This window comes from Polyodon spathula, chromosome 10 (assembly GCF_017654505.1).
Source record: "Polyodon spathula isolate WHYD16114869_AA chromosome 10, ASM1765450v1, whole genome shotgun sequence".
Lineage (NCBI taxonomy): Eukaryota > Metazoa > Chordata > Actinopteri > Acipenseriformes > Polyodontidae > Polyodon > Polyodon spathula.
In genome coordinates, this window is record NC_054543.1 from 297,177 (window position 1) to 311,140 (window position 13,964).

Sequence of the window (13,964 nt, forward strand, 5' to 3'; positions counted from 1 at the left end):
AGCGTACCTGCACAGAAGTCCTGCTCTGAAATTGATGTTTGTAGAAATCTCGTTCTCGTTATCTGTCTTTTTTTGTTGTTGCTCGCTGTACTTAAGTATTATTTCTAGTGTGTATTTATTTAGAATACGGACCTATTTAAGGAATAAAGGGACGCGTTTGGTCTTGTCTGGTGCTGTGGCAATGGAGCGGGCCTAGTATGTTAGCAAAAGCCTGGTATAGATCGAGGTAAGGAGCCCGATCAGCCCTTTGTTCCTGGATAGACATGAACAATAGCCCTAGGCCCTCCTCTTTCTCTCTCTTTCTCTCCCTTACTCACTCACTCACAGTGCGCTCGCTCATCCCCCCTCCCTCTCTCTCTCTCTCTCTCTCTCTCTCTCTCTCTCTCTCTCTCTCCCTCCAACAGCCACACAAACCGATTAGAAGTCCGTTCTCTCAGAGGCCCACAGAATACAAGCGCAAACAGCCCTTCCTCCTTCCTCCCTCCTCCCGTGTGTAAGACAATCTGCACACACACTGCACTATAAATACACTGCCCCCACTGTTATTAGCACTTTGCAAACATGCTCATTTGTAATAAATACATTTAAAAAACCACACTAACACCCTCTTTTCCAACAAAGAAAAAACATATCAAATCTACATAGATATTCACAAAACTTGAATCCACACTTTACTTAATTTGCATGTATTTTTAAAGCATGTTTTGTTAAATTTAAAACAGGGGTTTTCACTCAACGTTTTAAAAGAGAATTCAGAGTTTATTATTCTGTTCTCTCACGGGAACTGGCAGACAGCAAGATCAACTCAAAAGTGACTCTTGGGGATCTCAGAATCAGCAAATTCATCAGAGAAGTCAGCATTTACTGGGAATGTATGTATTTAATAAGAGAAAGGGAACTCTGTCCTGGGGCTCTGAGAGCCAGCTTATACAGCACAAGGGTGCAAGTCCTATAATAAATACTGTGCACGGTGCAGTGGATCTGCCACTCAGTTCAGGGATTCCTTGGGATCATGCTGCACCTTTTTGTTTGAGAGAGGAGAGGGTGTGTCCCAGGATCTTCCCTTCATTAGAGTGACATTATAACTGTAGCTTATTTTTACTGTGCAAAAATGTATTGTGCAATACATTACACACTTTACTGATTCCACACTTGACAAAAGAAAAGTAGCCACCAACTCTTCTTACAAAACAAAGCTCAGCTCTGTTCCACAAGCAGCAACACTAGCCTACTTCAAACCACTTCTAGCACTGAATTAAGCTCTGCATTTTGTAGTATTGTTATTATTATTATTATTATTATTATTATTATTATTTATATATTTCTGCTTATTTAAAATGTGCAACAACGTTTCCTTGTTTTGTTTCACAATCACTAAACATTAGTGTATATTGTGGTTACACCTGGACAGTGGAACAGGTAATAGAGACTATAGCACATACTGTCAACCCACTGACTGCTGTTATTACTAGGACAAGCCAGTACTAATGTTTGCCCTTTTGAACACACATAAACACACACAGGAAACCGCACGTTTGAAATCAGAAGTGCTTGTGTGTAAGTTTTGTTACTGTGTTCTGTGTCTGCACGTACAGAAACTGGGAACAACACAAGTCAAGCAGGATGCAAGAAACTGTTTACGCATGTCCTGGTTTTTTATTTATTTATTTTTAAATCTCCAAAATACAGTGAAACCTGAACTTAACAGTCATGCCACGGACTGGATGTTTGGTTATTCAAAGACTCAGCCCTGGGTAAGCTGGCTATACTTCACTTTCCAAGTCTCTCATTTACATTCATGCACAATTAAGGATGGGCAGAGAGGGCTATAGACTGCAATGTAGCCAGACCAATACAGTTCCTTTTTTTAATACAGAAAGTATACAGCATTATGGTTTTTCCTCATACCTGCAAGATCAAGTTGGTCGCTCATGGCTCATATGCTGCTTCAGTTTTGTAACTCTGCAGCGCTGCCTTGCCTGTGTCAAGAAACTTGTGACCTCCAGTGACTAGGGGAGTTATCTCCTAACTGCTCTGTAGAGAGGGTGGGGGAGAAATGATACAGATAGAAGTGTAAAGTACGACCCCACCCCCTTCCCCGCTCTGAGCCTCCCACACCCAACAGGAAACCACGAGCGGGATCTGCGAGCGTCCTGATAACACAGCCGCGCAGCAACACGAGAGACTGATAACACAGCCGCTCAGCAACACAAGAGACGCAACTCACTAGACACAGAGCACAGGGCGCTGCAGGCAGAGGTTTTATGTGAATACAAATCTCATAATATCTCATAGTCTCTAATAGTCTCTCATAGTATACAGTATGTGTGGCACTGAACAGCAGAACAACCACCACCACCACAGTCTGATTCTTCATAGCCGTACAAATCTAAACTTTAAACTAAAGGTACATTCATACTGATTCCAGCCAGCCAAGGCACTGACATCATTAGGTGAACCATACCTGACCCGCACACAGTACCTTACAGCCTGCTCTGCAGGACTCCGCCTTGAGAACAGGAGATAGCAACACTGGGTCTCACATACCATTGTGAGTCTTGTGGCATAAAAGCAACAAAACAGAAAGAGAGAAAGCACAGGGTCACCTAAGGAACTGTCTTCATGCCGAGGGTACTGACTGTAAACAGCTTGTCCGGATATGATGGGGAAAGCCCACGGACAGACTACCAATAATCAGAGCAGCTTTTTAAATATACCCCTATGGCACACGCTGTCAGCCATGTTCACAAATTTTTGTTTAAATCTGTTTGGATTTTCATATAAAACCGTTCAAGACTTTTCTTGTTTCTTTGACAACAGTCTAGAAAATGTTCCTGCAACTTTATTTAATGCATCAAAACAGATTCTAATATTAAGAACATAAGAAAGTTTACAAATGACAGGAGGCCATTTGGCCCATCTTGCTCGTTTGGTTGTTAGTCGCTTATTGATTCCTGAATCTCATCAAGCAGTTTCTTGAAGTATCCCAGGGTGTCAGCTTCAACAACATTACTGGGGTGTTGGATCCAGACCCTATTCCCTGAGTAAAAAAGTGCCTCCTATTTTCTGTTCTGAATGCTCCTTTATCTAATCTCTATTTGTGACCCCTGGTCCTTGTTTGTTTTCTCAGGTTGAAAAGATCCCTTGGGTTAACACTGTCAATACCTTTAAGGATTTTGAGTGCTTTAATTAGGTCGCCGCGTAGTCTTCTTTGCTCAAGACTGAATAGGTTCAATTCTTTTAGCCTGTCTGCATGACATGCCTTTTAAACCCTGAATAATTCTGGTCGTTCTTCTTTGCACTCTTTCTAGAGCAGCAATATCTTTTTTATAGCGAGGTGACCAGAACCGCACACAATATTCAAGATGAGGTCTTACTAGTGCATTGTACAGTTTTAACATTACTTCCCTTGATTTAAATTTAACACTTTTCACAATATATCCGAGCATCTTGTTGGTCTTATTTATAGCTTCCCCACGTTGTCTAGATGAACACATTTCCGAGTCAACAAAAACTCCTAGGTCTTTTTCACAGATTCCTTCTTCAATTTCAGTATCTCCCCAATGATTTTTATAATGCACATTTTTATTTCCTGTGTGCAGTACCTTACACTTTTCTCTATTAAAAATGTCATTTGCCATGTGTCTGCCCAGTTCTGAATCTTGTCTAGATCATTCTGAATGACCTTTGCTGCTGCAACAGTGTTTGCCACTCCTCCTACTTTTGTGTCATCTGCAAATTTAACAAGTTTGCTTACTATACCAGAATCCAAATCATTAATGTAGATTAGGAATAGCAGAGGACCTAATATTGATCCCTGTGGTACTCCACTGGTTACCTCGCTCCATTTTGAGGTTTCTCCTCTAATCAGTACTTTCTGTTTTCTACATATTAACCACTCCCTAATCCATGTACACGTGTTTCCTTGAATCCCTACTGCGTTCAGTTTGAGAATTAAGGTAATTTTCCATTTTGGATCTTATTATAGTTTATTATTACAGTTTCCATAAGTTTCCATATAATAGAAATCAGGCTTATTGGTCGTTAGTTACCTGGTTCGGTTTTGTCTCCCTTTTTGTGGATCGGTATTACGTTTGCAATTCTCCAGTCTGTCAGTACAACCCGTCTCAAGAGACTGTTGCCTGATCTTGGTTAGCAGTTTGTAAATAATTCCTTTCATGTCTTTGAGTGCTATTGGGAGGATCTCATCCAACCCAGGGGATTTGTTTATTTTACTGTATGTTTTGTGAATATTAACCTTTTATTTTTTCTGGTAAGTAGTATGTCAGCAAGTGGTGTAAAAAAATTATATTACAGGCAAAAATAACTACATTTATACAGCACTATACTTTCTGCACATACTGTACAATGTATAGCATAACCCTGATGTGCAATACAGATACACACCTATAGAAACACATTGCCAATGAACACACACACTGTATACTGTATAGCATAACCCTGACGTGCAATACAGATACACTACCTATAGAAACACATTGCCAATGAACACACACACTGTATACTGTATAGCATAACCCTGACGTGCAATACAGATACACACCTATAGAAACAATTCCCAATGAACACACACACTGTATACCGTATAGCATAACCCTGACGTGCAATACAGATACACACCTATAGAAACAATTCCCAATGAACACACACACACTGTATACTGTATAGCATAACCCTGACGTGCAATACAGATACACACCTATAGAAACACATTGCCAATGAACACACACACTGTATACTGTATAGCATAACCCTGACGTGCAATACAGATACACAAAAACACACACACCCCTAAAGGAACACATTCCCAATGAACACACACACACAACCCTGTCTCTCCCTGCACGATGCCCATTGCCTTTACATGGATGAAGAGGTTGCATTGTTGTGCAGGGTCACTGCTCAGCATACAGTACTGTGCTCTGATGCTAGCTGACTCTAGGCTGTCACATGTGCAGTGCATCATGCTTCAGGAAACACGTAGATACTTTAAACAGAACCCCATCTGCTGGTCCACCATATACTTCTCTTTTGTTGTTTGTTTTTTATAAATATACTGGGCTGCTACTCACCACTTTTAATCTGGCTTATCTATATTCTTTGATAAAAGTCTGCTTTTAAGAGGAGTCAAAAAACAACATGCAGCCCGTTACAGGGGTTCTAGCTAATGAAATGATGTGACAGATTTTACTTGCTGTGTAGCTGCTATTCATTCTCATTGTGCGGTTTGGAAGAAGCGCCTGTTACAGCAAGCATACCGTTTCATTTCTAAATACTTTGCAATGATTGGCATTACTTGACCTTGAATAGCAATGCTGAGGTCAAATGTGCAAAGAGAACAGTCTACCTGAAAGCAATTAAAATAGTGAGTTTTCAGTTTCTCAATGTGTTTGTGTTTCTCTTCTGTGTGTGTGTGTGTGTGTGTGTGTGTGTGTATATATATATATGTATAAACACACACACACACACACAAGACCATAGCCAGCTATGAGGCACAGCCCTTGATTGAAATCATACTAATCCAGATTTATTTCCACTCACACATTGCTCAGCCACTGCGCTTGGAGCAGTGCCTCGTTTGTGTTCATTCCATGCTGTTTGTGTTCTGTCTTCTAACAAGAATACTAGTGTTAGTGTAATGACATTGTGGGTCAATGAGAGCCCACGACCATACCGCCTTATAACCTGTTCCGCAGTGTAAGGGGCTGCCTTACAGAGGGGAGCATTGTGTGTGTGTGTGTAAAAAAGAAAACAGTAACAACGAATTGCACAGCTAATAACTGGCAGGTATTTCAAACCAACACCTTTTAATATGAGTCTATTTATCTGCTCATTCTCCGTCTGTCAGCTCCCACACCCCATCTCCCGTGAGACTGCTGCACACTCCCCTCACTCCTGTCTCCTGTGAGACTGCTGCACACCCCCCTCACTCCCGTGAGACTGCTGCACACCCCCCTCACTCCCGTGAGACTGCTGCACACTCCCCTCACTCCCGTGAGACTGCTGCACACTCCCCTCACTCCCGTGAGACTGCTGCACACTCCCCTCACTCCCGTGAGACTGCTGCACACTCCCCTCACTCCCGTGAGACTGCTGCACACTCCCCTCACTCCCGTGAGACTGCTGCACACTCCCCTCACTCCCGTGAGACTGCTGCACACTCCCCTCACTCCCGTGAGACTGCTGCACACTCCCCTCACTCCCGTGAGACTGCTGCACACCCCCCTCACTCCCGTGAGACTGCTGCACACCCCCCTCACTCCCGTGAGACTGCTGCACACTCCCCTCACTCCTGTCTCCCGTGAGACTGCTGCACACCCCCCTCACTCCCGTGAGACTGCTGCACACTCCCCTCACTCCCGTGAGACTGCTGCACACTCCCCTCACTCCCGTGAGACTGCTGCACACTCCCCTCACTCCTGTCTCCCGTGAGACTGCTGCACACTCCCCTCACTCCCGTGAGACTGCTGCACACTCCCCTCACTCCTGTCTCCCGTGAGACTGCTGCACACTCCCCTCACTCCCGTGAGACTGCTGCACACTCCCCTCACTCCTGTCTCCCGTGAGACTGCTGCACACTCCCCTCACTCCCGTGAGACTGCTGCACACTCCCCCCTCACTCCCGTGAGACTGCTGCACACTCCCCTGAGACTGCTGCACACTCCCCTCACTCCCGTGAGACTGCTGCACACTCCCCTCACTCCTGTCTCCTGTGAGACTGCTGCACACTCCCCTCACTCCCCGTGAGACTGCTGCACACTCCCCTCACTCCTGTCTCCCGTGAGACTGCTGCACACTCCCCTCACTCCCGTGAGACTGCTGCACACTCCCCTCACTCCTGTCTCCCATGACACTGCTGCACACTCCCCTCACTCCCGTGAGACTGCTGCACACTCCCCTCACTCCCGTGAGACTGCTGCACACTCCCCTCACTCCTGTCTCCCGTGAGACTGCTGCACACTCCCCTCACTCCCGTGAGACTGCTGCACACTCCCCTCACTCCTGTCTCCCATGACACTGCTGCACACTCCCCTCACTCCCGTGAGACTGCTGCACACTCCCCTCACTCCTGTCTCCTGTGAGACTGCTGCACACTCCCCTCACTCCCGTGAGACTGCTGCACACTCCCCTCACTCCTGTCTCCCGTGAGACTGCTGCACACTCCCCTCACTCCCGTGAGACTGCTGCACACTCCCCTCACTCCTGTCTCCCGTGAGACTGCTGCACACTCCCCTCACTCCCGTGAGACTGCTGCACACTCCCCTCACTCCCGTGAGACTGCTGCACACTCCCCTCACTCCTGTCTCCCGTGAGACTGCTGCACACTCCCCTCACTCCCGTGAGACTGCTGCACACTCCCCTCACTCCCGTGAGACTGCTGCACACTCCCCTCACTCCCGTGAGACTGCTGCACACTCCCCTCACTCCCGTGAGACTGCTGCGCACTCCCCTCACTCCCGTGAGACTGCTGCGCACTCCCCTCACTCCCGTGAGACTGCTGCACACTCCCCTCACTCCCGTGAGACTGCTGCACACTCCCCTCACTCCCGTGAGACTGCTGCACACTCCCCTCACTCCTGTCTCCCGTGAGACTGCTGCACACTCCCCTCACTCCCGTGAGACTGCTGCACACTCCCCTCACTCCCGTGAGACTGCTGCACACTCCCCTCACTCCCGTGAGACTGCTGCACACTCCCCTCACTCCTGTCTCCCGTGAGACTGCTGCACACTCCCCTCACTCCCGTGAGACTGCTGCACACTCCCCTCACTCCTGTCTCCCATGACACTGCTGCACACTCCCCTCACTCCCGTGAGACTGCTGCACACTCCCCTCACTCCTGTCTCCCGTGAGACTGCTGCACACTCCCCTCACTCCCGTGAGACTGCTGCACACTCCCCTCACTCCCGTGAGACTGCTGCACACTCCCCTCACTCCTGTCTCCCGTGAGACTGCTGCACACTCCCCTCACTCCTGTCTCCTGTGAGACTGCTGCACACTCCCCTCACTCCCGTCTCCAATGAGACTGCTGCACACTCCCCTCACTCCCATGAGACTGCTGCACACTCCCCTCACTCCTGTCTCCCATGACACTGCTGCACACTCCCCTCACTCCCGTGAGACTGCTGCACACTCCCCTCACTCCCGTGAGACTGCTGCACACTCCCCTCACTCCTGTCTCCCGTGAGACTACTGCACACTCCCCTCACTCCCGTGAGACTGCTGCACACTCCCCTCACTCCCGTGAGACTGCTGCACACTCCCCTCACTCCCGTGAGACTGCTGCACACTCCCCTCACTCCTGTCTCCCATGAGACTGCTGCACACTCCCCTCACTCCCGTGAGACTGCTGCACACTCCCCTCACTCCCGTGAGACTGCTGCACACTCCTCACTCCCGTGAGACTGCTGCACACTCCTCACTCCCGTGAGACTGCTGCACACTCCCCTCACTCCCGTGAGACTGCTGCACACTCCCCTCACTCCTGTCTCTTGTGAGACTGCTGCACACTCCCCTCACTCCTGTCTCTTGTGAGACTGCTGCACACTTGTTACTATCGTATTTGCATTGCTAAAAACAAGCGTGCTGTAAGCTGGAGGTGGATTCCATGTGCTGCGTCTTACAAACCGCACTGAATACAGGAATCACCACAGCCTCTGTTACTGAGTGGTTACCCACAGCACACTTTACTATCTCTCGACCCGTTCACTGAGCTAAAATGTATGTGTTCAGACGAGCATAGACTGAGGCACAGATGGCTCTGGAAAACTGTGAACCAATACTACGCCACAGTTTAAGGATTCTGGTACCATCTAGTGGGGAGAAAGGGTACATGCAGCCAACCTTCAGAAAGTCTGTCTCCATTAGTGAAGGGCCCTTATACAGCAAAATATAGCACATGTTCAATTGACTGTAAACATGATGCAGCGCGTGTGTAGAATCAGGTTTGCTCTGCTTTGCGTCTCAAAGGAAACATAAATCAGATCACTTTGTTATGTAGTCTACTTCAAGCCTCAGCAACATGACTATGAATTCCAGCTTGTGGAGGCTGCAGTTCTGTTCAGGATGCAGGCTTCCCTTGTGCAGATCATTTTGCTTCTCTGTGGAGTTCCTTCCAAGCAGCACGATGCCTATTGAGACCCTGTTGCCATTTGAAATGTTAATCACATGACTGAGAATGCAATGCTGATATTTCCGACAGCATTAAACACCTTTTCTAGGACGGGACCCAGCAACTCCCATGTAGACTCGGTGGCTTAATGATGTGGACCATCTCCTCAAATAAAAGCCAGGCCAGGGTTTACTGGAAATTGTAGCAGATCTGTTAGCACTTAGAATGTTTTAAATTACAGCAAAGATCAGACAGTCTTGCACTTCATTTTACATAGAACCCCACCCCTTTCCAGTCAGTAACCAATCAGCTGCTTCCCCTAATGACTGACGTGTTTTGAAGCCAGTAAGATTCTTTGAGCCCCAAGGCAGTGATGGGGTTAATGTTATAGGAAGGGAAGCACAAATCGGTTTTCTGGAAGGCAAGGCAAGGACACTGTGCTGTCATTAAATGAGAATACAAGCCAGTACTAGCATGTGCTGCTTTTACTACAGCAACACTGACACAGCTCACGGATAGAGATGAAGTGCATGACAGCTAGGACTTCTCAAATGACTTCTTAGCTACGGTCAGAGGTTAGTAGAACATTAGCCCAAACCAGTTTTTATTTTAAAAAGTAAGAAACTTCTCTGCTTAGACTTCAGTCAAGCTGCACAGTCATCTGCTAGCCCTCTAATTATCTAAAGGAAAGTGTTTTGGCTCCTGCTCTGACGAACATCAGGGCTGTGTCTGGAACAGGGGAAGCCTGAGTCAGTGCCTCTGTTCCTGCGAGCCTCTCTACAGCTAATGCAACTGTGCACAATTAAACAGACTGCCTCTTGTTTGGTTTCCCTTTTAGTGCTTGAAGTAATTTCCCTCTAATCAAGGGAAACATGTGACTTTCTGCTTGAAAAAGCACAGCTCCTTCAGAAATGTGAGAGAGAGAGAGAGAGGATTGTTTACCATTTTCAAAATTTTTTACTGCGTCCTACATTTTGCCTTATACTGAGTTTTACTAAAATGTTAGAGCATGACATTCCCACACAGAACATGACCCTGGGGTTTGTTGTAGTACTACTGCAGTACATGTTTGTTCAGGTAACCTGATTAACACTGAGTCAATACTATCTTTTCCAAAAAAAAACCAAACATTCCTTAACTCATGATTTCAAGATTTCTGTAGCTCAATATTACAATTTCAACATTCAACCAACAGGTGGCAGGAAGTAATACACCCATAACAAAGGCAAACAATAACGCCTTAATGAAGAAACAATATAAGCCCTAAAAAAAAAAAAAAATATATATATATATATATATATATATATATATATATATATATATATATATATATATATATATATACACACACACATAGAGAGAGAGAGAGAGAGAGAGATCTGTTATACTGCACAGAGTAAAATATTATTCATTTGGTGGCAGGGTGGTCCAGTCGCTAAAGTCCAGGGCTTGTAACCAGAAGGTTCAAATCCCACCTCTGCCACTGACTGAGTCACTGTGTGTGACCCTGAGCAAATCACTTCACCTCCTTGTGCTCCGTCCTGTGGATGAGATGTTAAATCAATGTTCTATTGTATGTGACTCTGCATGTAATGCACAGTTCACAGCCTGCCTCTGTAAAGCACATTGTGATGGTGGGCCACTATGAAAGGTGCTATATAAAAACCCTACTGCTAATTGTGTGTCGGGATCATTTTTTGTTTGTTGTAAACATGGTACTCTCTCTCGCTCAGGCAGTGCATTTGCGTGAGCCAAAGGGGAATTTGTAAAACATAGATTTAAAGGGTTATATTAATCAAGGTACAACTCTAGCACCTCCAGCACACCCATCTCAGCCCAGGACAGGTTCAGAAGACACAAACGAGGTTGGAAGAGGTGGCGCTGGGCTCCCCCTGCCTTTCCCCAGTGTCTCGTTTACTACAAACGAATAATCAAACTAGACAGAATTCTCTGGAAAATTCCATGACCACACTCACAAAAAATGTACTCTTGTGAAAATAATCGGGTTGATTTTAAACAAATGTCATGCACCAAACATTGGCCTGTTTACCAGCGGAGCTGCCAGAAACGCTTTCAAATAGATAAAAATCAAATGGAGGGAACATTTTTATACTTGAGCCATGTTTGCATCATTTTTAAAACCAGTGCAGACCCGCAGCTTTCGTAGATTACTGTGCATGTGTCCATTATACACACAGCACTGCCCTATTGCCACAGCCAGAGACTATATTGTGATTAATACCAGCCAGCTATCCATGACACAGAGAGACTGGCTGGAAGAGCAGGCACTATCCATGACACAGAGAGACTGGCTGGAAGAGCAGGCACTATCCATGACACAGAGAGACTGGCTGGAAGAGCAGGCACTATCCATGACACAGAGAGACTGGCTGGAAGAGCAGGCACTATCCATGACACAGAGAGACTGGCTGGAAGAGCAGGCACTATCCATGACACAGAGAGACTGGCTGGAAGAGCAGGCACTATCCATGACACAGAGAGACTGGCTGGAAGAGCAGGCACTATCCATGACACAGAGAGACTGGCTGGAAGAGCAGGCACTATCCATGACACAGAGAGACTGGCTGGAAGAGCAGGCACTGCATCTATTCCTCTTGAGCTTTTAACCTCATCTGATCTCCGACAGGACAGAATCCGGAACAGCAGTGCATCACACAACACTGCCCGTTACACAAGCTCTGTCTGAATTCACTGCTCCTCAGATACCCAGCACTTGGCTCTCAGCATCATGCTTTATATCGAACGATTACAAACCCTGCATGCAAGAAACAGGAGAGTGAAGGGTTAAGAAGGTTAAGTAAGAGTTTGCAAAGCAGATTGCTGCTCTCAATTAAAACAGAACGTGGCTGACACTTTCAAGCCTGCTGTGTCTTGTCAAAGGCTGGCTACTACCCAAATCCTTGCATTAGAAAAACATTAAAAAAAACAAGTGCTTTATATGTTGGTGATAAAGCAACTTTTTCAGAATAAGCACAAACACCAACCAGACTGCTTGTTTTGTATAAGGTTTGCAGTAAACACAGGCAATGGAATTCTATATGGCATAGTAGAAGTATATTATACAAAAGATGCAAGTCGAGGCAGCTCAGTCATGTATGTTATATATCATTAAAAAACCCATTAGAAACCCTAAACAGGGCTGTTGTGGCAGCTCACCATTGCAGCCCCCTGCTGGTCACCACGTCACACAAACACAAGAGCCATGTCATGCCAGCTCAATCTGTTCACCTTTATTTTAAACCCCATACAGCATGTTTAGTCCCATACACCTCTTTGCAAAAAGCAAAAGAAGCAATGCTGTAAAACAAAGCTCTCAAAAGCAACGCAATAATAATAACAACAGCAACAACAACAAATATAATAACAGCCCCTGCGTTAACAAACGGACGGTTCTGCTGACTCAAGCACCGTGTAGCTCTTTCTGTGGCATCAAACCTCGACCACAAAGCTACACAGCAGAAGAAAAACATTGCATTTTAAAACGGCACGCGCATAAGCAACCCGTTCCAGCAAGCAGCTGCGCGCCGGGGAGCCAGGCTGCCTGAAACCCGTGCTCTTATCGCAATGCCAAACCTCAGAAGCCCTTTATTATCCCAGCTGCAGCGCCTCTCGTCTGAAGAACTACACCTTTACTTTCTTCCTCTGTATGTTATCATCTCGGGCCTCGTTTTAAATGGTCTTTCTTAGTTGACAGGCAAGAAGAAACTTGGAACAACTAAACAGCCAACTTTCCCGTGAGCAGCGCTGGCTGTCAGTGCAGTGGAGGGGCCACACACGGAGGATACACTAGGCGGGATACAGGCTTCAAAGCACTCTCCTTGCAGCAAATACAACGACACATTGTGTGATTTGTTGGATCTTCCGTTTCTCTCCTTTACAATTTAAATATAATAAACACAAATACTTTTGAAAATGAAACTAACGCCACGTTCTTCTCCTGCGCAGTCTACCACAAACCGCAGGCCTCGATGCCTTGCAACACTCTAATGTTGTTGCAGCTAATTGACTTCACATGGATTAACAGAAAAGCAGCTCTTACCGGGGCAAGCGCAGCCTACAGACATCTTCTTACATGCTTGGCCCTGCTCGGAACGGAATGGTTGTGCCAGCTTCACACGGTGCGAGCATGGGTTTGTTCTGAGCAGGGAAGAAATGAAGAAATAAGGGCGTTCTGAGAAGCAGGAAGAAGGAATTATATTCCTGTACAGCTCGCTGCGCTGTGAGTCATTAATATGCAAATTGCACCGCCGGTGGGAGGAGAGTATGAGACAGACAGACAGAGGAGGCTATCAGAGTGACCGGAGACATATTTCAGAGAATAACAACCATATGATGAAGTTTTTTTTTTTTAAAGATGTACTCGCTATTTTTTCTCTGTCTCTCAATAATAAATACACACAGTGCTGTGGGATCCTCAGGGAGAATTCCGTGTTCAGCTGTACCATTACGCACTAGTGCAGCCGAACACACATGCCACTCTTCTGAGCGTGAAACACGTTCTGGCTCTTGCATGAAGGTTATGACTTTTTTTCCTCACACTGTTAATCTCTCTCTCTCTCTCTCTCTCTCTCTCTCTCTCTCTCTCTCTCTCTCTCTCTCTCTATATGTTCGCGCGTGGCGAGGTCTCAGTCCTCACTCTTGCATTTCACTCTTGATCACTCTGTATTGAAGTCCTTTGTAATTTGAATTTGAATACCCCTTCTGACTGCAGGGTGAGTTTTTTAAAAGCAGTCTCGTTTCTTGATTATCTTAGAAAGCTGAGCTGGACGGCAAAGGTGACCGCCACCCCAAACTGGTGGCACATTTTTGCAT

General features: G+C 46.1%; 1 protein-coding gene across 3 annotated transcripts in view; it reads right to left on the reverse strand.

The window, feature by feature from the left end:
* Positions 1-13,387, reverse strand: part of LOC121321682 (LIM domain-binding protein 1) — a 29,606-nt gene extending 16,219 nt beyond the window's left edge. The window contains exon 1 of one of the 3 annotated variants that reach the window (XM_041260674.1): positions 13,192-13,387. In XM_041260674.1, coding sequence (XP_041116608.1) covers positions 13,192-13,216 — 25 coding nt within the window. In that variant the 5' untranslated portion in view covers positions 13,217-13,387. Of the gene's footprint in view, positions 1-1,908; positions 2,027-13,191 lie in introns of those variants that run through there. The other 2 variants (XM_041260672.1, XM_041260673.1) reach the window with 2 other exon arrangements.
* Positions 13,388-13,964: the final 577 nt, after the last annotated feature.